Genomic DNA, 27,567 nt, shown 5'->3' on the forward strand with positions numbered 1-27,567 from the left:
TAAGGCTTGCTTGTGATATTACAAATCAAAATCAATACCACAGGCTTTTACAGTAGTTGATTGATTGTTGCACAGATTTGTAGGACAAATAACCGAATAAAATTTATTTAGTTATACAACTAAAAAAAAAAATCTACCTTTTATTTTTTTACTATGATACATAACCCAAACTGTGTTTGTACATTCTGACACCTGCAAAAATACTGATGCACCCTACTCTGGAAAGATAACATTACTTTTTTGAGATAAAAAGCACATACTGGATTTCTTCTGAAATACATAAGCAATAAATTACTTATTACAGGTAAACAGAAAATGTAAAAAATCTGAGAGATCTAAATGAGAAAAAAAAGAGACACAATATTATTCTCATTGACTAGAAATTTAAATGGATTTGGTATATAATCCCTTGTCAGTAATTAAACATCTAAAAAACTTTAAAAGAATAGATCAGTGATCCTTATTTGAGAAAAAAAATATAAAAGCAACTAAATCAGAAATAAATCATTATTGAATTATGTGAGAAAACTGAAAAGTTATAATAAATCATTACTGAATTACATGAGAAAACTAAAAAGTTAGTTGACACAACAGAAGAAGAAATTACAGGGAAAAAAATGCCCCAAACCATGATTTATAACTAGACCAAAACCAGAGATTGTTATAAAGGACAAATCACCTCTACTACAAAATCCTGAGGTGGAAAAAATTTACTGAAAGTAGCTGAGATACGCATACAATAAGAGCATGGCAAATAGACTGTGCCTATTTGAATGTAATCTATGGTGAAGCCATTGCATAGGAAAAATAAGCTCCACACAGACACAAAAGTAAAACTGAGAAAGGTATGACTGCTGTCATATCTCAGAGAAAGACTGCAAGCATCTATACCCTTGTAGGTTATGAAAGCATTCTAAATTTGTCTTTTGCAATTAGACATCACTAGAGGACAAATTAGGGGGGAAAAGTCACAGGAAAAGAAAGCATGGCTTTTAACTGTGAGGGTAAATAGCCACAGGAATATATTGTCAAAGGAAATTACTAATTCATAACAGAATATTAGCTGCTTAGGGGTTTGGGCTTTGCTTTCAAATAGACGTGACTTAGCTTAACTGTACTTTAGTGGACTTAAAGTAATCACCAAATACTCAACCTTAGACATGCAAAATAATCTCTCACAGAAGAGCAGACTCACTGGGCAAAACTTTGACTTCTGCTAAGATGGGAAGGGAAACCAAAGAGCAGCAATGGGCTCTGTGAACCTCAACAACCACAGTTAAATCTATGATGTGTCTCAATTCAAAGACAGGTACCATGGCACTCTCAGAAAAAAAATAAAAATAAGCTCAAGTCAAGAGACTTGAGAATATGTGCAGTTTAGGGAGTGCAGAAGTGGCAAACTATGTCTACCGTCACCACTTTTAGACAGCTCTTACATATTCAGGATTTGACTTTAAAAAATGGTAGCTACAGCTGCTAGTAAAAATCAGCAAGAGCCTTCAGCATCAGCCAGTTCTGAGAATATCTTCATCTCAGAGCAGATAACACAGCAAAAGCCTCAATGGAAAACTTTTTCTGCTCAAGGTACAAAATGCAAGTCTCACAAGCTTCTGCTTGAGCGATCCAGAGATACTTGGCCCAGTTCAGAGCAGTATGTCAAAATCTGCCTGAGCTATTACATTGCACTGGTATGTCATAGTTTGAGTGGTACTCCCCAGTTCAGTGTCCCCACAAAGGCTCTCCAAATCACACACCACTCTCTTTTGCTCCCCCACTTTGCTCCCTTTCCCTTGCCTCCGACAATGACATAAGGTGGTACAGAATAACCTCCGGGTCTTAGACATACTCTCTCCTGGCTTCTGCAAAAATCACCCCTGTCCTGGCCAGAACCAGGACATAGTATAAAGTAAAACTGAACTGTACTGAATAGTACAAGCCTAATCAAAACAGAAAAACAGATCATTAAAAACTAATTTTGTACAGAGTAGCAATTCTGACCTCCATTCATTCATACAACAGTCTTCCCATCAGTCCAATATGGAGAACACAATACCTTTTGGCTTGTTTGAGTAGTAAAAAGAAGGGGGGGGGAAGCCCTGGAAGGTTGTTTCTGTGCTTCTTACACAAGGAAATACAGGGAGGTATTTCCACGAGACAAACTGGTGGACAAGGATACCAGCAGCCGCAAAGAGCAAAAAAGCCAAATGATGATTTCTAGGGAAACATACACTGACTGAGTTTATTACAACTAAAATTTCTATATGTTCACCCTAATACGTGAACTACATTATTTATTTTACAAACAAGCTATGGGAATGGTTTCACATGGAAAATGGTTTTTTTTCTTTATTATTAAGAGCTACTTCCTCAAAATCACCCCTGCTCGATAGTCACTTTGTCCCTGATCAAATGACATAGCTCATTATTTTCCACAGAAGAAGCAACAATTTAGTGCTGAATTCATGCCTATCCTCCTGAAAACTTGCCAACCCTTCAAATACTGCAGACACCATTTGGGAATTAAGTATTTATTTTTTATCAACAGTTATTATACAAATGGAGCAGTAATGTAAATGCACCATTCTCACTATTAGTTTCACTATTAGTCTAAAGGTGTGAGAAGTACATCTATTGGGGTGGAGGGTTGGGGGGAGTACTTACCAACCCTCAGGCATGCATGCCTCCCATTAAAAAAAATTCACAGCCCAGTGGATTAAAAAAAAAAAGAAAGAAAGAGAAAAGGAAACAAGGGGGACTCTCAAAGACAATGATAATTCTCTGTTTCAGGACAGGAAGCTTCATATTTTAAAACCCAAAACATCAAAATGACATCACCATCCTCAAGGCCAAAGTTGAAGAATTTTCTGCACTTTGATCTTAATAATTAAAAATAATGCTTTTTTTGCCCCTCAATTTCAATTATATATGTTCTTCTCAGTATATATTGCTTTTGAAAATGGAATGGAAGTGCTCTGAAGAATCTTAAACTTAAATCTTACATAAGAAAAAGGATCTATTAGCAAACTTTAAAACATGACTTTCTTAAAATCGTAACTAAATGGAAACCTAGAACTTTACAATTATTCCATCTGAAATTGACAGTATTTTAAGCCAACCTTGTATTTTTCAGTTTTCATCTCCAAGTATTAAGGGCCATCACTGAAAGGTCAGAACTAGTGACCTCCATTTCAGAACTTCAGAAGCCAAGAGATGCTCACCACTTGGCTCCCATACAGGGCATCCTCATACTTACAGACACTTCCATTTGCAGTGCATAGCTACCACCAAAAGCAACTGTTGTTTCCTCTCTTCTCTAAATCTTTACTGTGGGTGTTGCAAACCATGTCTGCTGTCCAGATGGAAAAGCAGCAATAGCAGATGCAACACGATTTTCTTTGCTATCTGAGGACATTCCCTTCATCTCATTGTCTTTGAATATGAATATTTGAATGTTTAGTTTTCATGGAATTCTTATTTCTTACTATTGTTAAATTCAGGACAGCATCTCTCTTTGAATATTCATCAATTTAGCAGCCTTTCAGAGGTTTTAAAAAAAAAATCCAGTTTACAGTTCAATTTATTCATTATAATAAAAGTCAAATTAAAAATATCCATACTGCTGTTTGGGTTTTGATTCATTGCTTTTTTAAACAAACTGCAAGTACTGGAATGATAAAAAATTATTTTTCCCCTCTAAGATTTAATTTGAACACCAGCACTTAATACTTTCCTGCACTCAAAGGCAAGATGTCTGGAATTGCTAAGCACCATTACTGCAAAACAAAATTAGACAAGATGCGTAAGAGACTTTACTGCCTTACCAATAAAGCATTGAGACTGTAAGTTTGTCCTTCGCCCTGACTAAAGGGTGAGCATTTAGCTGTGGTGTATTACCGATTGCCTGTCTCCTCACAGCACTGCATAATCCAGCACCTATTTCCTATTTGCTCTACTCACCTACACATGCATGAAGGTCAGGGTCTGAATTCCTTCTCATCCTGCCAGTCCTCACAATACAGGTGCACCAGGGGGTATAAGGGATGGATCTCTTCTCCTGCACTGCAAAACAGACAGCTTGTGCAACCATGGAAGATCAAACCTTGCACCTCCATCTCGCTATAATGTTGCCTATAACTATCTGACCACAGTTGCTGTTGACTTAGGCAGTCCTGCCAAAAAGAGCTGCACACCTCAACTCCAGGTTTCTTAAGCTCTGACACAACCACATCTCACTGTCAAATACACGACAGCAGCAACATTACAAACTGGCAAAGGAGAGGGTCAGGAACTTGAGCCCCAAGAAAACAGACTGGTGCTTAGTCCATACCATTTTTCTTAAGGCACTCTGACCCTTACTCCCCAACCCTGTCATCTCCCCACAGCCAGGAAGGACCCAGGGCATCCTGTTACAGCAGACTGGATTTCTCTGCCCAGGCAACACTGGCCAGCTGGGCAGAGCCACCATTACCCTCTCTGTGCACTCCCAGCAATGCTTCTGTGGACTTTCCAACACTGAGACCAGCCACTCAAACCCTATTTGAGGATGCAGAGACAGAGTTTTGTAGCAGTGCATCCATGAGGAAAAAGATTTCAACACAGCAATGAAAACAAAATAAGCAAGTAGTAATGATTTCCTTTCAGGTAAAAATCATAAGCATGTTTGATAATATTTCTAACTCCCCAAACACCTTCCCCAGTAGCCACAACTGGAGACAAATAGGCTGCTGCTATAAAAGGTCAGAAAGCCTCCAGAATGCAGGCTATGCACAGAGCCACCGTTAGGACCCGTGACTATAAAAAGTCAAGAAGTCCGCGATTGCAAATCCTTCCACAAAAGTGCAAATTAAGAACCACAAAAAGGGAAAAGTGGATGAGGAATGTGAAATTACAGAAGAAACACAAAGAACTCCAGTTATTGTTAAAAAACAACCCCTTTTTTCAACAATTGATTCTGTTGCAAGACTGAGCATCAGATTAAAAAAATCTGAACCTTTTGCTTTGAGTCTACCAAAAAAAAAATTTACAATAATGGCAAATGCATGCAGTAATATTTTCAGTTATAATTCACTGCCCCTTCCAGTACCAGAACTAGGAATCATCAATTGAAAGTTGCACACAGTAGCTTCAAAACAAACGGAAAGTGACATTTCCCCATGCAAAGCACACGGCAGCTGCGGAACACAATTTGTTACCAAATTCAGTGTCACCAAGCCTGAGATTAATTCCCACAAGACACAAACCACTACAGGCCGACAGCACACAGCAGAGACAAGGAAAGTATATTCTTGTCCTCTCCTCTCTCTGTTACTGACCACTACCAGAGATAAAATACTGAACAAAATGGACCCCTTGGTCTTCAGTTATTCCTTCAGTTATTTTTATGTTGTTATGTAATCTACAGTAAATATATAAATACAACACACAAAAGTACTTCAATTAAGGATAAAAGTAGTCTAGCATATTTCACTGGGAGCACTGATGTATAGAAGAAGATATACAGATTTTTGAAACACAATATGTTAATAAGAGTTAATGTCTTAGAATAGCCTTTCTTTTCAGACAGCAAGCACTGCTTTAGACTGGAATTTGTATTTCCTGAGTAAGGTAAACTTCTGACATTACATCATAAATTAAAAGTGCAGTCTTGCATAATTTCTTTTAATTATTCCTTTTAAGGCATTATCTGCATATTTTAAGACCGCAGAGGAGATCTTTAAAAACAACAACTACCAAAAAAACTCAGGAAAAAAACCACCACAACCAACAAAAATATAAACCAGTAAGAGTAATTGGATACAGTTTTTATTACTATTTTTATAGTGTCTTTCCATCACCTGATGTGAACTAAATACTTTAGCAATTTTATGTAAGGCATTTTAATTGTGACTCATCTGCAAGTATGGTCTTGCATACTAAATAAGCTGAAAACAGTTGGTACTGCATGCTGAGTGACACTCCTGTTTTGCTTAAATGTTCAGACTCCATCTTCGTATGGTATTTCTGTTCCTTTTAGAAACAGTGTATTACAGGTTGCATATCTTTGCTTCTGCTTGCCTTTTTTATTCACCAGTACAAATCTGCATTTAAATTTCAGGTGAGTCATTAAATCCAGTGAAAATGCCAGTCCTGGTTCTCACTGAGACTTAACCACAACCATAAAATCATCTTTTGTTCTTTTTACAACCTCCTAATACCTTGAGAAGACATCTGTGTAGTAACTTGACTAGGAAAATAAAGACAGAAGATCCAGCTAGAAAAGCCTCCTTGAACTGTACTGAAAGAAAAATAGAAAATCTTGACCTATGCAAAGCTTACTAAAGGTAGCTTCCACAAAGAAAAAATCCACTGTGTTAAACAATTAAATGTTTTTCTTACTCAAGTTTTCAACTACAGATTCACTGCTTTACCAGAACACAAAACCTAAAACCCGTAAGGCCTTATTAATTAATTGTTTTTTCATTATTGTACTTGTACAAACAAATCACAATATCTAACAAACAAACAGCAAAAAAAAGAAAATCAAACTGAATTCTCACTGTTTTCACAGAATAGACAGAATAATCAGATTCTAAGAATTAATTACCCTCACTTCAAATATTTCATCCAGAATGCAATAATGATAACATACTGAAGTTCAGGGAGGGAAACCAACAGCTAATTACAATTTAGGATTTTAAAGTGTAAATTAAGAGTTTAATCTATGCTAGCATTAAGGACCCTTCTTATCATATATGTCTTCATGAGTTAAGTGGTCATACTATGTCATAGCAAATTGCAATATGCTTTGATTTCTCATCCAGTAGGTATCTTGTATTTACATAATTCAGCTGCAAGGAAATAACATTTAAATAAAACAACTTTTAAGTACAAATAAAAGCCACATTGACCACCTATAGTATTGGTACATATGCAAAATAGGATGGCAAAACAGTTCTATGTACATGAAACATCATACATTTTGTAGGTGCACAGAAGGAACAAACATAGGAGGTAAAAATTACCTTCAAAGCCAACTTGCACCTCCTTGGAAACATTCTCTGAGAATTCCTACATTTATTCAATTCTAAATGCAATTTCTTCTTAGGCACTTCAGGAAATTCTAACTTATTTTGATCAGAGCAGACAAAAACAACCCCCAAAACAAAAAGATTATACAGATGTGAAACTTCCCTCCAGGTTTTGCAGTATGTGGCTGGAGCAGAGTTAGAGCTTAACCATTAACACTTGAAACTTGGGACAGTTCCAAGAACAAAATTGTTGCTATTTCTCTTCATTTTTAACAAAACATTCTACTCAAATATTATTTTACGTGAGGATGTGCATGCTCCCACACTAGGCAGTAAAACACTTTCAGGTCTCCAGGATGCCTATTTTACAGTTATTGCCTGGCTGTACAGCTATTTGGAATAATTGCTATGTCCCATCTGCCATTTTTTTTCACTAAGAATAGCTTCTCAAAAAGAATTTTTTCCCAGTCCTTTTATTCTGATATGCCATGAACACAGGAATCATTATGTATTCTACTTTAAAGTAAATATTACCATTAAAGACCAGGCACTATTTCAAACCAAGCAGGCAATCACAATTTAGAACTTTCAATTCAATAACTGTAATGTTGGTGGGATTTTTTCCAACTATGCTACTATTAGCAGTATTATACCTTTTATACAAAGACTTCTTCATGTTTCTGATAACACCATTGAATAAGTTGAAAATAAAGTCACCTTTTTTTGTCCAGTCTTCTGTCCATTAGGCCTCGAATCTCCGTACTGACTTCCAGCATCCTCCCACATAATGTCTGCATTGTATGTCCTCATCTTCAATGGCATAGCTCTCCAAGTCTCTATATTCTAATTCACCATGAATCCAGAGGAGCCCAGAAAGGACCCCAAGACATCATCTGTGGTCCTGGGCACACTACTTCATTTCCCTGCCCCTTTGTCTCATCTCAGTGTTTCTCCATCTTGTCTACATGGAGTCTGTCCCTTTCAGGTGGGAATTGTGACACACTGCGCATTTGTACAGTAGCATAGTGGAACCCTCGCCTCAGCTGAACCCTCCAGGCACTACATAATACAATCAATAACAGTAATTAATTTTGTCCCTTCTTTCCTCTTGTATCCAACTGCTGCGGTCTTTCCCCTGATAACTGAGTATACATTTTAGCTCCTCAGGTTTTGTCTTACTAGCAGAGATATCTATTGTTCCCCCCTCTTTAGACCTACTTAGATCCAGATCTTTAAGACAGACACAGTAATTGGTTCTCTTCATTCAAATTCTATCCCAAAATTGACTTCCTTCAGGGATACAAGAAGTGATTCAGAATTAAAATACCAATGTAACATGGAAAATTGTGTGTATATATAAAATCTCTTATCAAACTAATGGGTGAAGAGAAGGACCGGTCTGTACATAGGGCAGATCCTGCAGTACAGACTGGGCCCCCTGACAATGGTTTAAATCATTTCAATAGATTCCTATTGACATTAAACACAGGAGAACACTCAGAGAAAACATTCATGTACTTTCATCCATACTCGTACACACACACCCACGCAAGCAGTCAAGAGTCCAACAAAGCCAGAGCTCTTCTGGCAAGGCAGACCTCAAATCAAAATTAGTGTTTTGTGCCAGCACCAGTCAACAGTTTCTTTGCGTCAGTCTCTTAAACACTGCAGCACCTATTGCTAGACAGAAAACACAAGTCTTTTCCATGTAACTATCCCTAATGTGACTATTTAAAAGCTCCCATTATGGATGCCTCTCACAGAGCAGAGATGCCAATGTGGAGAAAGCACAAGCAATTTGTGCCATTTTAAGTGACTAAGACACTACACTTTGAGGAAAACTAAGTCAAATTTGGGTTAAAGCACGGGTAGGTCAGCTGCACTAGCACATCACGTCATTACCATTTGGTTGCTGTCACCAATGCAGCACCACATAAGAAACATTAAAACATCTTATCAAGATGTAAATGTCTTAGCATCATGTCTAGCACTGAAACAGTGCCAAATACAGCCAGATTTCTTATAACTTCTCTGACAGTTTAAGGACCCCTTCCTTAACCAGGAAACACTGGCAAAGAATTGCTTTGATTTAGAGACCAAAACACAAAACTTTTCTGTCTTCAGGTTAAAAGTCAAATTGTAACAACTCGTGAGCTGGATTTACACCATTCAAACAGTGGAGGAAAATCCAGCTTTGCAAATGCAAAGTGATGCAATATTTCTGTGCAACCATCTAAAGACTCCAAATATTTCTTTGCAAAAGATTCTTTAACATTTATTTCTCTCAAACCAAAGCTAACTTTAACATTTTAAGTTTTTATATCTCTTTATTGACAAAAATTTGCAGAAATTCTTCCTCTTGTTCATTGTGGCCATCAGATTAATTGTGCCTTTTACTTGCTCTGATAGGGATAAAATATTTTACATACATATTAGGCATATTCTACAATACAATCTAAAGGTTCTTTCATATAATCTTTCTCCCCTTGTACCAAACTCTCTTTTGAAGTGATGTATATAGCAGCTAGGTACTGTTCTTAAAAAAAAGGTAGGTAGCTTCCTAATGATAAATACTTTTTTTTTAATTTCTTTCCCATGCTGCTTCTGGAAAGTAAAGAAAAGCCATGTGTCAAAAGGTCTTGTAATTCATTTCAATGTCCAGAGTTGGAATAATATTTGGATTGACTTAATCAGAATTCTGATTCTGTAAGAGTACTCTAATCACGGGCCATTTTAATTCTGAATGTGAATGACTTTTCTTTATCAAGTTCTTCTAAACTAAACTAAACTAAACTAAACTAAAAGTTCTACTTTTATTCATTATGGAAAAATCCTACCATCGTGTTATATGGTTCAGTTTATGGTGTCTTGCCTGGAGCAATATAGGTTCTAAAACTACTAACAAGCTCTGAGGCGAGGCAGGTTGAACTCCAGAAATCACTTCCTTTTTATGCCTCTCTAAGTGCACAAACACTGGAATAAATTGCCATGAGACACTATGATCTCTGCATCTGTGGAGCTGTTCAAAAGCTAAACGGACTAGATGATCTTCCAACCTCAGTGACTCTGTAAAAAATCCAAAAAATGTCAAGTCTTGCATTACTAATAATTTTGACTATTCAGACTGCATTAATCACCAAGACAACCCCAGTTCAATTAAAACATCTGCTCAGTGCCCAGGAGCAGCCAAAAGTCAACAGGAAAACAATGACAGTTATAATTAATTTGGACTTTACAGTTTTGATCAGTCTCCACACAATTTACAGCGGGTGGAATGCAACTTCATCTTCAAATAATAGACAGAAGTCTGGGTATGAATTCCCACACTGATACACATTTTAACAAATCCAGTTTTAGCAGGAGAGGTAGAGGATACAGTGATTATATGTCTTAGCTTCAATGAAGTTCTTTATACCTAAAGAAGGTTCCAAGGATTGTTTTATTTTTCAACAACGTTGTACTTAAGCTGTTTCTTTAGAGGATGAACTTCCACAAATCAGAAGCTACATTGCCTAGTGGCCTACCCACCCCTAGTAATAAATAAATATTTTGTGATAGGACCCTCATTATCTTCACTCAAACACCAATACTCATAGAGGTCCTTTCCACAGAGATTCTTAATCAAGTATTAAGATAGAGGGGCAAGATTTAATTGAAGATTAAAGTGATTAAGTATTTCAAAGATGCCAAATTCCTTACGCAACAACTGGACTGAAACCATAATACTTGTTCCACAGGTGATCTTTACAACCTGTAGCTAAACAAGTGGCACTTAATTTCTCACTAGCTAGTTTCCACTCTCTTGCTAGCCCTCCAATCTGATTTCCCTCCGCCTGATCCAAAGAAAAAGTTAATCAAAGAGAAAAATTAATATTACAATATTTATTGCTTAGAAATCAGTCCATATTTAAGTTAAATAGTTAGGATCAGTCATAAATCACTGAATTGCTCATGGTTTAAAATTATCTTTCAGAAAAAATAAAAAAATTATCTTTTCATTCTTCATCTTGCAACCTCCAAGATTAAAATAATGCATAGTAAATCTCCTCTGTTTAACCCCGTTTGCCAACAAAACCATGCCAGATGAGTGTGCAGCTAATCAGTAAAATGTACCAGAACAATGCAACAAGATTTCTAATGTCCAAATTTGAAGAATGAAAAAAAAAATAAAAGAAAGGGGAAAAAAGGAGAGAAAGGAGTTTATTGAAACTTTTCAGTGGTTTGATAGCTCCCTGAAGCAACCTCAGTAACCTAATATACTGTTAAAACAAACAAGCCTCAAAACAAAAAACCAAACCAAACAACACAAAAACACACAAAACAAAACAAATAAAAACCCCACACAAACAAACAAACAAACAAAAAGACAAGCAATCAAGCCACAATATAAAAATAATTCTTCTGCATAAGAAAAGTCTTCCATTTCAAACAATACTGGAGAAGAGGGTTCCACATTGCATTGCAAGCTGTACCACAGTTTCATAGATGTCATGTTGGCTGACCAGCTGGGAATGATACCTCTATCAGCTAATCTTTAATAATACTCTGTTTGTCCCCTGGATCATCTCCAAATCTCCTAACAATAGCTTCTGGCAACCTCCAGATTCAGTTCATGAGCATCACATTGTGCAACAACAATTGCAATGATATTTTGAATTGACACATGTCCAAATTGCAAAATATCATGACGGACTCTGTGCACACTTCAGCTACAAAGAATTCCTCTCTGCAATTATTAATGGTCTTCAGCATTGGGTTCATCACAATGCACTGGGTTTTGTACACTGTTTGCCTCTACTACTTGCTAAAAACTGTCTCAACATACAGCATGTAAAAATCCAAACTTTGGCACAAATGACCGAATCTGAAAATATAACATGCAAACAACAGCTAAGAGTGCTAGCTATCATCCCTAGGTAGGATATTAAAAGAACACTATTGATGTAACAGAAGTTACACAGCCAAAACCTAGTGAATTCTAAAACTGCTGACTGATCACACTTTCTCATTTGAATTTTCTTACACATCCAATATAAAAATAGTTCTCGGCCAGGTGTTGTGAAATCAGGATCTTCTGTTAGCACTGAAGTAAAAAGTTCACAATTCCAGCTGAACCTGACAAAAAAAAAATGTTGGGTAAAATGAGATAACTGCCTTCCAGTCTTACAAAATGTATATATACTATACCTCCTTACAGAGAAACACAGACAAGAGCTTGCTTTCCCCCTTGAGAGGAAAAAAAAAAAAAAAAAAGAAAAAAAAAAGAAAACCAGAAAGAATTTCCAGGACAAAGAAAAGGTATGGCTCCTGATTGCCTGAGATTAAAAAAAAAGTAAAAATAAAAATCAAAGCCAAAAAGTCACAAGAATCTTAGGAAAAAAAGTGATAAACTATATTTTTTTATATTATAAAACTACTATGAGTTTAAGATACTTACAGTGCTCTTACCTGTTTATGGTATAAAATCTTTATTATGAAAATATATTGCACTTTAAAAGAATGTGAAATTTAAATCAAGACATATATTATCCTTTACTTCAGCAAGAAGTATTGTATTAGGAGAACAAAGAAATGTAGGTCAGTTTGAAAAGAGAGCAAGAGGTTGTTTATACATTCTTCAGTTTTTCTCAAGATCATCCTCCTCAAGACAAAAGATTACCATTAAGGGTTCACCCCTCTGGCTCTTCATAAAGAAAGAGATACATGTTTTTGAAAGAATTTAAAGTTTGAAAATGTTGTTTCAATTTCATATATGGGTTAGTTTAGAAAAAAAACAAAGCAAAAAATCCCAAAACCCCATACACAAATACCTACAAGAACAACCATGAAACAGCATCAAGAACACCTGAAGAGTAAATAACATATGCATATTTTCAAGCATCAATATTTTCTTAACTCTGATCAAATTAACTCCTGTGTTTAAGGAAAAAGAACCAACCAACTGCTATACAACATTTTAAGTAAACATAGTCATGAGACCATGCTATCATTTGTAACAATTAGTTTCCAACAGATGTTACTGGACAAGACAGCTGGAAAACAATGGCTATTGTAGAAACATGCAAGGGAGCAAAGGTTTGGTTCAGTGTATGGAAAATCCAGTAAGTTTGAAGAAACTTACAGACTACTTCGGCAGGAAATAAGCTGGAAAAGGTCTGTTACCAGATACTACCATGAAAACCACATGTAAGCAAAAATACTGATTGAAGATCTTTCCATTTAAGCCTTTCAATCTTACTCTAAGCTAGGAGCTCTAGTGCTGGACTAGGCAGAGTAGAAAAATGAGAGCATAAGGTAAACACCTGAATATTCCTATGCATTTTCTCATTATATATTCTGCTCCAATCCAAGTGCAAGATGAATTATTCTGATGAACTCAGAGAAGACTAGAAGATATATTTTAATGTTTACCTGCTCTCTACAATGGACTTGAAAGTGTGTGTAATTTTCACTATTTCGCCACTGCCATAGTTAACACATGAGGCTGAAAAAGCAGCACTGCACAGCAAGAGCTCAGTTCCATCCAGTGCTGATATTCCTAAATTGGGCGTTAGTCAGGCTCACAGACATTAAAGAAAAATCACAGGTGCACTTATGATGTTTCAGAAACTTCGTGAAAGTTCCTTACCTTGAAATATAATTGATACTTTCTTCAATAACTGAACAAAGGCAATTGCAAAGGTAAAAGCTTCAAGACAAATAGATCTCCCAATCTTGTAATTCAAACCAAGTAAAAAGATATATTTTTTTTAAAAGTTACTAAGAAAAATATGACACTAAAACAGTAAAAGAAATTAGTAGGAGAAAGAAGTGTTTTGCACATATCAAGCACCTAAAAAGCAGTACTCCCCCATAGCATAGATGACTTTCTGAGAAAATTAAACAGTATATGTAATCTCAAATCCAAAGTAGGGTTCTGTGGTCCACATAATAAAATTTATGCTAGACACAGCAAAAGCACACTGATAAGAGAAAAAAATACAAATGCAACTCTGCAAGAATGACATTCAGCTTCTTAACAAAGACATCAGGGAGACCTGTAGAAAAAGAAAAATCCAACTTTCTTCTCAGAAAAGAGGAGCATGTGACAAATTATTACCTTTGCTGAACCAGACAAGATGATATATCTGAGTGGCAAAGTTGGAACAATTCACCATTAAATGTAAATATTTTGATGGAAAGTTAGCGATGTGTACACAATTTTAAACTAATTGTGCAAAAACCAGGTCACACACTTCCGGTGCAGACGCAAGATAAATACTAATTGTGCTTAAAATGGCAGACAAGGATATGAATTCAACACATTTAGGCCATTATATACAACAGCACACAACTCAATTAGTGTATGATTCAGCTCTGGTTAAAATCTAGAGGAGGTTTGACATTAACGTCAGTGAGAACAGAACCAGATTTATAAAAAATATACATAGCCATATAGAGACCCTTGCAGTCAGGGTCCAAAAAATCATTTCATGGAATGTTTAACAGATGAAGAGTTGATTATCCTGGTAGACAATATACTAAAATCAATTAATTTACATTCAGATTGCAGTATCATTTAAGCAATAGGTAAAAAGCCAGGTTTTTATTTGAAGCAGCCTTTGTAATACAGGGTTTGGTTTTAGGCTTCTGGCCAAAAAATATATTTGTACCATAAGTATTTTCTTCTAGTCTTTTGCTAATAGAATAACCTTTAACAACCTGTTACACCAACCTGCCCGTTTTATGTATTTCTTTCATTTAAAAGATTTATTCCTCAGGCAGGGAAAATGAGATCGAGTTAGAAATTTTCAATGGAACACAATTATTTTCTTCAGCTGATTACTCTGTTTAAAGGTATACAGTAAGGCTACAAACTCATTTCAATTGCAGAACTCCCTGTTTCTCTGCCCCGCCCAACAAAACAAATTACTAGGGTACAACGAATAGCAAACTGTAACTTTTAATTTAGAACTTACTACAACAAAGTGTGCTTCCCAAGCTCTAGATGTGGTTCCAATAGTCAAACTGTAATTCTGGAACAGACACAAATCATCATAAAAAACCTCACTCATCAATAACAAGTCACATAGGTACATAAAGAAGTACTTTTGTTAGCACTCACACGCCCACACAGTTCACCATCCAATCCAACTCATTCCTTCATTGAATGTGTGTTCCAGCCCATGTTAGTTTATTTTGTTAGTAAATCAAAAAGCGCAGCAAAGCTTTCTCATGTAAACCGAAATGCAAATGCCATGCCTAGAAACAAATGTCCCCCATGAAGTTCTGAAGGTTGAGCACTTCTGACGCACTATATTAACTGGATTACTTTACAGGATTACAGCTTCAGAAAACTGATACAGTAACTCTCACCTAGAAGTTTTTCAGAGTCGGCAGAACGCACCTCTGTGCAGAAGGCCAGAGTAAACAATTCCCTAAGCCAGGCACAAGATGTCTGCAATGAGGTGACTTACCAAACCAGAGGGACAACCCCCAAAACAAACTGGTTTGCAAGGAAAGAATATTGTCACTGATGCTCTTTTATCTTTATAGCTTGTCAAGAGAAAAATAAACTGTAGAACAGAAAACAGAATAAAAAATGAGCATAACATAGGAAGTATCTAATTCTGCTTCAATAACAGATTTATAGTATAAGGAAAGAAGAAATTCAGAAACTTCAACTGCAATTGCAGCTGACATACAAATTATAAGATAGAATCCAACTACAAATCTCAAAATAAAATCCAGCAATACATTACTTATGACATAATCAGAATAAAGTGATGCTTGTAACATTATCAACAAAACACGTCAACATTGCAGCTTGATATACTTTAAAACCACATTCATTTAATTTTCAGTAGCTTAAAAGAGGTATGAAAATTCCTAGATCATAAGGGAAAAAAACCAAATATGCTTTCAGCTGGTTGTAGTTAATAAATAGATGTAAATATTTCAGTATTTAAAAATGCAGGTATATAGTTTTTTGCTAAACTGAGCCACACATCTCACCTAGAAAAACATACCTCCATTCACCTTTAGGAACATGAAAATCCAGTTCTCACTACCTAATTACTCATTTTTCACCTCCCACTCATGGAAAATGAAAGGGTTTCTTCTTGCATCTAAACTTAAATTACACTTTCTATATAAAAGCATCTATTTATTTTGAAGAAAAGCCAGGCAACAAGCCTCTCAAAAGGATGACAAAGCTCACCTACAAGTTCTGGCATCCTTCCCTCCTACATTCCATCCCTCTCCCTTTCTAGACAAATTCTGTTCATTTGAAATTGAGGATTTTAGAGTCTTTCAGTTCAATAAGCTGAAACTTTCCAGAGGTGAAGCATGCAAAGGAAAAGGAAATTGCAGATGAATTCATACATCAATATCAACGATGTGGAGAAACATATATTACTGAAGTTCTCATTAAAAACTCTCACCTACTTAGTGAACTTTATGTGACACTTTTAATACACTTATTGTCTTGTTCTGAGAGAGAGAAAAACAAACAAACAAAACCACTGACCTTGCCCTTTGTCAGATCAAAAGAAAAATTTGAAGGAAAAAATAGATAAGGAAAGAAATTCCAAATTTATGAGCCCCCTTGAAGAAAATACCCTTCTACCAATTTGAATGACAACAGCAAGTCCTACTACACGCTTAGGTTGAAGCTGTGTCACACTTAAAATCAGGAAGAGCAATCAAACCCAACACCAGAAAACAGGGATCTCAGTGACTTTAACAAGAACAAGGGAAAATGAGAAAGATTAAACAAAGTTTTGGACTCAGATGTTGAAACTACAAAGGAAAGCAATTTAAAATGAACCAGAAGATAGGGTACAGAACAAACACAGCACTCTTCTTGTACAAGATACTGCTAACAGATTCCTGAAATGGACTTGGAGGCACAACATTGCAAGTAATATTCTGAAACTATCCAAACTGCAACAATATTTTTTCTACAGAATTTCAGGAACCTCATAGCAAAATGAGATTTACGGGATGTTTCTACAAGAACCCTGGTCAGCTCAAAATGGAGACCAAGTCTCCACTGATGAATTGTTTACAATCCTTTTTTCTTGCAAGCTTTAAGATTCGTTTCCATCGATGTATCAGTATCAAAAGTAGTAACTTTTTAAATGCATAATTCATTACATTAAACATATTAGAAGTAATTAAAGAGTAAATAATAGCTGACATATCTTATCAGGCAGTCAGACTGTCATGTCAATACCTACTAAAAAACATTGCAGGATATGAATCATTAACTCACAAGCTTACCATCCTGGAATTCAGTCAACAATGATGGAATACCTATGGCATTTGCGTTTTCTAGATTTAGCTATGTAGCTATCACCCTCCTTCAATTACTAAATATTAAAATATTGGGGGGTTTCAGCTAACAAGCTATTCTGAAGGACTACTACATAATTCCAAGACTACAATAAACTAGGAAAACTTCTTATGTACACACCAATAAATACAACCTTTATCCACTTTATCCTTACTATGGCAGCATCATGTTTGCATCTGTGATAGTACTGATTCATGGACTCTTTGCCTCAACAGTCATACTTCAGCAATGCTGTTTAACGTTTTTGGCCCTGAAAATTCATAGTGTTATTTGCACGGATTTTTATCTCTTATTAGTTCCTTTATTAGGAGAGTTAGATGTCTACAGCCACACTTTGTGGGATAGATCTCATGAATGAATTGCTCCACGTCTGCATGAATGCAACACTGCAGTTCCTTCAGGTGCCTGCCAGTACCTGTCAAATCATGAGACAAGTCTTTGCTTTCTGTGTTAGCTGGGGCAGACAAACAGCAACCAGAACCCACATTTACTTAATACAAGCTTTTAAAAGAAGATTAATCCAACAATTAAGCAGTGAAGGGGTATTAAATTACCTCTAAAATCAGAAGAAAGGTTCTCTCCATCCCCATTTCATTCTTACTGAGTATTTCCCTGCACCACATATTGTGATTTTTTTTACTTTCCTGTAGCATGGAAAAGGGCATATGCATTCCATCTCCCTGGTGCACGAAATAAGATTGTGTAAATGCACAAAACTGTCCATGCATTAGCATTGCAAAATCTACTTCATAAATGTGCAGAAAATAGTCAAAAAAATGAAGCCATGCAATTGATGCTTCTTTTTTGGCAAATCCCCACTGTTAGGACCACACAGAATTCTTGTGACTGTTGCAGGGCTAAAGGTTTCTTATCCACCTGTATAGGCATTTAGATTTCCTCTGTTCCACTGGAACCAAATGCTTTAACAAAGACTGCTTCAGGATGAAGACCGTGTGTCTGCAGGGAGAGGTTTAATGACCTAGCTTGTGTTTAGCATGCCTCTGTTAGTTCTAACTAAATTATTCCATTTTGCAACTAGAAAATAAACACACCGTAGGGGATGTTCAAATGTTTATCAGCGTGGCTACAGTCCTGATGTACAATGAAGATCAGTTATCAGTGGATGAATGCAACTATCCAGTAGTTTACCAAGTTTTATGCAAATCTGTCCAATTGCCTAGGCTTACTTCAAAAACTCTGCAAATTCCTTTCATTCCTCCACCTACATTTTTATATAAGGAATTCTGTTTGCCCATCAGAGGAATGAAGAGGCTCATATACCAAGGGAAATTATGTGGCATATTCAGCAAAGGAAGATACCTTCCTCTTTCCCATTTTCCTTTTTATGAAAGCAAAGAATGCATCCCACACAAATCCCAGGCACTCATTTTTGCCAACTTTGCCTGGTTTGAAAGGAAGAAATATAGCTGTAAGAGACAGCCATTTCTGGCTTGATTCCACTGATACTCCACTTTCTCGCAATGCTCAGAAAGCCAATGCAGATTTTGTGTTGCTTCTTTTCGTCATTCCTTTGAAAGAAGGATTTAATCAGGGGCATTCTTCAAATTCAGTGCACTCAGTTTTCACAGTAGGATTCCAGAGAGGTTTTCACACAGGTAGAGAGACAGGACATGCCAGCATTTGGCATTTGGTTCTGCCAGCTAATATCCATCAGGTATTATTTCCCACAGTCAAGTGAAAAACAACCAGGTAATATAAGTATGTTGTTATGCAGCATTAATTACTCTGAAATCCTCTGGAAAGCTACCTCACAAAATGTAATGATCTTGTTACTCCCTCTCAGTGGTCCTAAAGTGTTCAGAATATGAAAAAATCCAAATTAAACAAAACAAAAAACTTGTCCTCCACTAAAATGTGATCCATGATAAAAAAAAAAAATTAACTGATCCATGCATCTTACAGAATGTATCTTGTATATTTTTGCCAAAGTCCATCTTTGAAGTCTACTGAATTACTAGATAACCTAATATATTTACAATTTTCTTCAAGCACATGGCAATTTTAAGGAAGTCATTCCGGACTATGATAAACATTAAAGTATGCCACAACACTGAAAGAGTATACTCATCTTTTTATTTAAAATTTAATGTACCTGTTAGTGTGAACACTCTTACAAACACATTAATATTCCTTTAAAACTGACCATTATAGCATCACATTTAAACAGAAATTGCAGCTGTGAGGTTAATCTGATACAGCTCATGTTATGACACCTTACCTATCCTATCTTTCCCTTTCCTAACAGGAGATATCTAGACATTATTTTGTTTTTATTAAGCAATTTTGATAAGCTAAGCAAACCTTCTACTAAATTACATGCCTCAAACATACATTTGTTCCAATCCATAGCTGAGTAACATATCACTGGGTTCTAGAAGCAGCAACATATTTTAAGAGTTTAAGCCCTTCACCTCACAAGTTGCACCATCATTATGTAAAAAAATATTAAAAAGAAAAGCAAAAGTTCTTTAATAAGGGAATACATAATTAGTTAATGAATCTCACACTTAATAACAAGGGACTGCAGCATAAAACTACCCTGCAGGAAAACCACATGGGAGTTACTGCCAGTCTTTGTTAGGAAACTGGGGTGACCTCTTCTGTGATGATGTTTCAGGCAGCAGTTGCCCTTAAGTTGCTCTTTTTTTTTTTTTACAAGGAGAACAAAGAAATACCATTGCTGTGCTCCCGATGGGCACAGAATATTTCAGTAAACTCCATACTGCTGTGGTTCCTTTTAAAAAGCTTAAACTGTTATTGAAACTAGTTCCTTTATGCCTTTTCTCAGTTGCCAAGATGCATCAAGCAGACTCTTCAAGAGGCCCTCCATTTCCAGAATAGTACAGACAGCACAGTCAGACAAGTGCACAAGTGCCATACACTAGCAACACATAGTATAGGTCTTTAGCAGAATACAGACTAGAGACGTAAAATGATACATGAAGAAATTCCAGGGTATAACTGTGTCAAACAAACACAGTAAGATAAAGTTTAAGATCCTTTCGTTCACCCTGATAAAATGTGCTCGTTTTAAAGTTCAAAGGTTATTTATGTACCAGTATTATGACACAAAAAAACCCAAATTTATTTTACTGAAGTTTTATAAGAAAGTATAGCAACACACATGCAGTTCTTGACTTTCCTTCGTCATCCACCACAGCTACTTTTTCAGTCAATTCAGGAAGTTTAAACAAAAGCCTAGGTGTAACTGAGAAAACAAAATCAAAACTAAGTCAGAGTTTCAACATGAATCACCCATAAATATAAAAATCAGAAGATTTCTGCATTTTCATTTTAACCCACGTACTTCCTCGGGTCAATCCACTGACAGTGTTTCCCCGCACAGTTTCTGATCTTTTACCTAGATTCAAAGAAATGTTTCAATGCATCCCTATCCCTGCACAAGAAAGACCGATGTACTTTCTTGAATTAGGATCATCCTGCGCACTTTCCACACAGCTATATTAGAGAAAAGACCACCTTTAACAATATGCCTGCAGTAATATAATTTAAATAGAGAAGTTAAAGTCAGATATAGCTCTCAAGACCACTGTACATCTTGGGTCAGAAATTAACTGGAATTCTCTCATTACGGTCTGTCCACAGCTTAAGTTCCTACAATGGATTTTCCTCAGACCTTCACAATACTAAAGAGCAGCATGCATCAAAATATCTTCAGGAAATGCAGCTTTGTCTCTCAGAACACGAGGCAAGCAATTCACAGGGCTAGCAAGAAACTTCCCTGGTGGACCAACTATTTGCTACAGTTTCCTCAGCTGCCTTCTCACATATCTGATAAAGACAACTTCCAAAAGCAGAACACTGGATAAGACAGTACACGCACTAAACCAGTGATTTTATCCAGTAATATCATTCTAATGACGGTATAAAATGTTTGGCAAACAATTCTGGAATAAAAAAAATTATATATATAATGTTCACATGCAACTCCCAAATACAAGATGGACTACATGTCCTGGCTAAAATCCATTCACTACAAACAGCCTGTCCAGCTCAATTCCAAAACAGAATTTGAGATCATATTCAGTATCTGTACTGCAGTGCAGTGCCTTAGAGAGGAAGGTACAAATGCTGCAATCTCAACCACGCCATCCCTCACATGAGCTGTTAAACAGTGGTCTCTTGTGTCAGTCCCTGGTGTATCTTCAAAAGTCACACACTCACAAATAAAAGAAACACTTTTTAAAATAAACAAAAAATATCCAAAGTGTTTTTTCAGCATTATTTCATTCTAAAATTGCTTCTAACATCCAAGGTTGTTTTTGAGCATTTTCTTCAGTGCACTCTGGGAATCATGTTTGTATGTTTGATGACTGCAGCTACCAGAATCTAATGTATTGTGATAAACTCCTTTAAAGATAAGCAGGATAAATCAAGGGATTTAAAAAATAAAAAAAAACCCCAAACTTTTTTTCTGTTCTATTTTACTGAGAGATTCACATAGCAATTCTTCTGATGTTTAGTGACTTATTTTACAATAATCTTCAAACCTCATTTCTCCAGGTTCCTTTTGTGTCCTCTAATTCCACAGAATCTTCATTTAGGATGGCATCTAAGCATATGATTATTAGTCAGATTTAAAGTGACACTCATTGTTTAAATATTGCCATAATGAGGAATATCTGGAATAGAAGTGACTCTGGAATAACAGAACTCATGTCCTTGAAATGTGAATACATTATATTCTTCATTTCAGAATGAAGCAAAAATCTCTGCCATAAACTTAATTCTTTTATTATCTGAAGTATTAAAACGCAGCACTGAGTGAATAAAATCTTTTGCATGTCAAACATGAATCCTACAGCACTGAGTGAATAAAATCTTTTGCATGTCAAACATGAATCCTAAGTAATGTTTAACTTTATTTAAAAGTACTTTTCCAGTGTTGCAAAGTAAACTTACACTTTTTTCTGGCAGTCACACTCAGAACTATTAAGTCCATGTAGAAAATAAGGTAGCGCAGAATATGTTCACACAGGTAAAAATTCTATATTACTGCAACGTTCTAATTAAAAAAAAATGAAAAATAAAAGAGAGCACAACATGGAACACTGGCATTTCAACCTTTACAAAAAAAAAAAAGGGTGAAAAAGAGATGATGACTCCGTCTGACCTGGGGAAAATATGCTGCTCGCACTGATTATGCTTCTAATTCCTGACAGGCATGGTAGTCTTCACTGTCTCAGAAGACAGTGACGAAGACCATAACCCTGTCAGCCCTACTTTACTGTGTCCTGGTGGTGTCTCCTGCCATAAACAGCTAAAAGACAACCTGCTTCTACATTGAGAAACTCCACAACTCCAGAAAAGCATATATACTGGCATCAGGAATATCACAAGATCAAATACCTACATTACACATTTCTGATCACTTTTAGGTACATACTGCTCCCAAATTCAGGACACCCTTAATGAACATAAGGAACATATATAGGCAGTATTTCATTGAAACATTGCAATTGTTTTAATCCCTTCACCAGCTTGTCACCCCACTCCATGCAAAGGCCTTCCCCTATGGGGATTCTATGTCACGAAAAGCAGTCCTTGCACGTGTGCATTATGGAAGGAGACTGTGCATTTAGGCAAAAACATTTTCTGTTCTCTCCCGCAATTTTGAACTATTTTTACTCTGGTCAAACTACACATCCTAAAAAAAAACCCAAAAACCAGAAAACAAAACAAACAAACAAAAAAAAATCTCCAAACAAAATCAAACAAAAAATAGGTAATTTCCATATTAACTATAAGTGCTTTAGATTCTTGACTGTAAAGACCAAACAATTAAACTCTATTTTGTACATACCTTGTTCTTTTTCAATATTTAAAAGCAAAATCTCCTCAACAAGGAAGAAGTCTGGTCCAGACACACAACTAATAAAAGCAAGGGCAAGATACTTGCTCGTCTTCAATTCTCTTCCACAATATGTGTGCATTCACTAGGAGAAGTCAGGGGAATGTATGTCCAAGTCTGAAAAGGGCCACACATAACAAAAGGTCATCTCCACCTGGAGCATTCAGCAAAGTAATGAGGGAGATCCCTGTTTGTGGAGAAACATATCATTCACAGCACTATAGAAGATTTCCTTGAGGAGAACTGAACAGCACAGAGCTGAATCCCAGTCTGTCCAAAGTTATCTCAAACAACATAAGGACTGATGCTTCCAGAAATACACGGCATTAACAGATTACGTTCACTTCTCAGAAGTGATGCATCAAACTCAAATTATTCCCAGAAGAAACAGAAGTCCACTGTAGCAGCAAAATTTGCAGGAGATAATGCATGACAACACCTTACCAAAAAAAATAAGAATAAAATAAGAGCAGTAAAGAAAAAAGAGGGATCACTAGGCATATACGAATGTGTAAAGAGGAAACAAAAAAAAGAAATTATCCATCAACATGGGGGGCAAATACTTATTCAGTTTAGTTCCTTAATGCAAATAAAGGGCATTTTTAATAGAGTAAAATCTCATATGTCTCCTTAAACATTAAAAAAATATAGTGTAAACACTTCAGGGTAAACTCTAAAGATGCTACAGTAATTTTGAAATATCAGAAAAAGAACTCACAATTTTAGAAAGTTTATCAGGTCCTATCAAAAAAGTATGAAGAGCACTGCTTACATGTAGTAGGCCTACAGATTTCATCCTGAAAATATTCCAAGTATCGAATGCTTTTTGCCTGCCTAGGGTGTTCTTTGAAAAGTTCTTGTTTATCTATGAAACATTTATGAATGGGTCAGTTCTTAATTATCGTTTTAAAAATAAATAAAAATAAAAACTGCAGCAATTACCAGGTAATATTCAATTTCCAGTGCTTTCTATCAATCACATTCAGAAAGTTACGCACAATTAATAGCTTTAGAGAATACTATAGTCCAAGCTTTCTAAGAATAGACAGAAGGGAAACTACATTAAAAAATGTCTAAAGCAACAGACTTTTCTGAGTAACTTGGACAACATGGAAGAGAGAGGAGTAAAAATCGCTACTTACATACCACTACAGATTAGAGATTCAAAACTTTACATGAAAACAGTATTACTCAGGCCTTTTTGATTTCACTACACAATAAGCCTCCCCCAAGCCTCAGTTTACCATATTCAAGGTCATTTTACCACCAGTACAACATTCTAAACATTTTTAAGTATTATCTAAGACTGGGTTTGCCAAATCTGTATTAAGCCTGACACACATTATCAGGAGTGCTGTTTTACATAACATGCTGCTGCTGTCAGGTGCTGGAGTTTAACATTACTGTATACGTGCTGAGAAGTATTAGCATGCTCACTGCTCCTCTTTCCCTATTAAGCATTCAGATAACACAAGCTAAGCTTAACATTCAAGCCTGCAGTAAAACTGCCATTGTACAAGTCTTCCAAAAATGTGTACCAGTGAGAAGCACTACTAATTAAACTCTCATAAATTGAGATGACAAATTATCTTTCATAGAAGTATTTTTCTGTTTTGTCTTTAGGTGTTACACAACATTAAAATAGAAGTCACATAGCACTAACAGGAAAAAAGTTGCCAATCTTCATGCCAATGTTGCGTAACAGCTGTATTTCCTGTAAAAGCAGATTTTCCAAGAATCCTCAAATAAACAAAAAAGGAATAACAGGATATATATCTATTATTTTAGGATTTCTGGTAGAAATAGAAGACGACTGAGATCCAGGATTCACAATGCTGCAAACAGCATATGAATATGCTTCACATCCACTCAGTGGCTTGCTTTCCCCTCCTTTTTAGATGTATTTTCTTACAGGACGTCGAACGTGAACATTTTCTAAATCAGACTGCACTAAATGAAAAGGAACTTAAGCTTTATCCTACAGTCGCAGTGTTTTCAGCTCTACTTATCAAATGTCTCAGCAATTTTTCCTCAAACTGGCACGGTTTGTATACACCACTATTCAAAGGTGCCAATCTGCAAAACTTGCTAGGATGGTGCATATAAAAGACACTTGGGAGATGGCCGAGAAGGTAAACAAAAGCAATGCTTGAAGAAAAATAATCCAGATAAGCATTAGATGCAGCAGTCCTGATGTATTAATTAAACCGAGGGAAGAAACGCTCTAGCGCCTTAACATGCTTTGGATCTAAGTAACGAAATGATGCGCACGCCAGAAAAAGCCGTATTAGTTTGTGCCCAGCGACGAGAAAGCTTGTAAGTTAGTGGGAACCTCCGTGGGGAGGGGATAGGGTGGAAGAGGTGCTTTTTTTCCCCAACTCTATTTTTGCAAGAGTATTGTGATTGCAGCTTTCGCGCTGGGGATGGCTGCTCGGTTAGTATCTGCAGTACGCGAACACATTGGCGGGTGGGAAGGCAGCAAGGAGAGGTGCTACTGGGAAGGCGCCTCTCGCCCCCCACCCGGCTGCCCGCCCCTCACCCTGCCCGGGCTACCCCCGCCGCCTCCCCCTCCCGCTCATCCCGGCATCGCCAGCAGGGAGGGCGGGCGGTTGTCGCCCCTCTGCCCGTGGGTACGGGGCCACCCGGTGCCAGGTGGAGAGGAACGGGGCCGGGGCTCCGGAGCCCTCCGACAGCAGCCCCCGGGGCGGCGGGGGGCAACAAGCACCCGCCTCCCGCTGCCCTCTCCCGGCTCCCACCCCGGCGAGGTCTGGGCGTCTCCCCCCGCTGCCCTCGGCCGGCGCAGCCCCGGCCCCTGCCCCACGCCAGCGCGGAGGTGAGGGAGGCAAGCGCGGCGCTTACAGTTCGCAGGAACAGGATCTCGTCCTCGCCCTCGCCCCCCTCGGCCATGGCTCCCCCTGTCTGTCCTCCTCCCGGGCGCTGCTCCCGGTGCCCGGGCGGGCGGCGGCGGCGGTCGCTCCCCGCGGGCAGGCGGCGGTGGCAGGATGCTCACGGCCGCGCCGCACCACCGGGCTAGGGCAAGTGCGAGGGCGGCGGAGCCGGCAACCCCAGCCCGGCCCCGGCTGCGAGCGGGGTGCGGGTGCCCGAGCCCCTGCAGCAGGTTGACAGCGCTGCCCGGCTGCCAGTCCTGCCAGGGGGAGGGGGATGCGATTAACGGAGGGAGGAGGGGGAGGCGGAGCTCCCCAGCCCCCCCCCCACCGCTGCAGGTGATCCGCAGCCCGCTCCCTCCGCACTCCAAACGCGCCGCCCAGCGCCCCTTTCCGGCTGCTCCGTGGAGAGACGACCGCGGCCGGCGCGGGGGGCTCGGCCGGGGGCGCGCCTGGGACGGTGATGCTGCTGCCTTGGCGCTGCTTCCCTGGCCCGCCTCACGGTCTCCTTGCACGCCCCGAGCCCGGGGCTGCACCAGCCCCGCCGGGAGGCACCGGGAAGGCCGGCCGGCGCCTTGCGTGCCTGGGCACGTCTGTCCCGCAGGAGTTCTGAGTGATGTGCTGCACTGAGAGATACCTCAGGAGAGGTATTAATTAAGCGGCTCTGCGCCAGTTTTTTTGCCAACCGACAGTACTGTCGGGGAGAAGGGGTGGAAGGTACAACATGGCTTCACCGGGTGTTGTACCTTAACCACCGTGTGAGTGAGCTTAACCCAGAGCGAATGTAAGGCTTTAAATACCATTCCCTTGAAGGATAGCTACCGTGTGTTTACCATAGCGTGAAGACAAGGGCTGCCATGGAATAGCTCATCTTTCATGAGCATTCGTGCAGACCGTACCTTACCATGGACACATAACTCCATCGCAGGAAAGATGCTTGGCCTCCAGCAAAAAAAAAGTCTGGCAAGCCACGGGAGCTGCCAGACTTTTAACAGTAACAGCTCCCTGGAACAAATACATGGCAGAGGGGCTCTGCTAATGTGATGCAATGGTCATGAGGTGAGGACAACAGAATATCTTAAAAAAAGAGTAAAATTGAAACTGGATCATTGACAGCTTAAAATGTGTGAGGGGTGTGTGACTGCAGAAGGCTTATGAAGGACCAAAACTGGTAAACATAATGAAATCACAGTTATTTTGGTAATCAGGCTGTGTGGCTAGCATAACAAAATACATGATAAGTGTTTCTAGAGAAGCCATACCCATAATCTGTAACTTCACACCGTTCAAGGACATAATGAAAAAGTGTTATCAAACACCTAGGAGATTTTATCATTACTTCCAGCAGTAGAAAACCTGTTCTTTTGACAGATTGGAAACTGCAAGAGCAGCCATGACCCGTAAGGCCTCTAGAGCAAGTAATGTATGAGTATTTAATATAGAGGT

General features: G+C 37.9%; 1 protein-coding gene across 9 annotated transcripts in view; it reads right to left on the reverse strand.

The window, feature by feature from the left end:
* RYR2 (ryanodine receptor 2) overlaps positions 1-26,342 on the reverse strand; it is a 394,099-nt gene extending 367,757 nt beyond the window's left edge. For 7 of the 9 annotated variants that reach the window (XM_027684666.1, XM_027684677.1, XM_027684625.1 and 4 more), the window contains exon 1: positions 26,096-26,333. In XM_027684666.1, coding sequence (XP_027540467.1) covers positions 26,096-26,143 — 48 coding nt within the window. In that variant the 5' untranslated portion in view covers positions 26,144-26,333. Of the gene's footprint in view, positions 1-26,095 lie in introns of all 9 variants that reach the window. The other 2 variants (XR_003534458.1, XM_027684644.1) reach the window with 2 other exon arrangements.
* Positions 26,343-27,567: the final 1,225 nt, after the last annotated feature.

The sequence above is a fragment of the Neopelma chrysocephalum genome, unplaced genomic scaffold, assembly GCF_003984885.1.
Source record: "Neopelma chrysocephalum unplaced genomic scaffold, ASM398488v2 Primary Assembly neopelma1_23, whole genome shotgun sequence".
Lineage (NCBI taxonomy): Eukaryota > Metazoa > Chordata > Aves > Passeriformes > Pipridae > Neopelma > Neopelma chrysocephalum.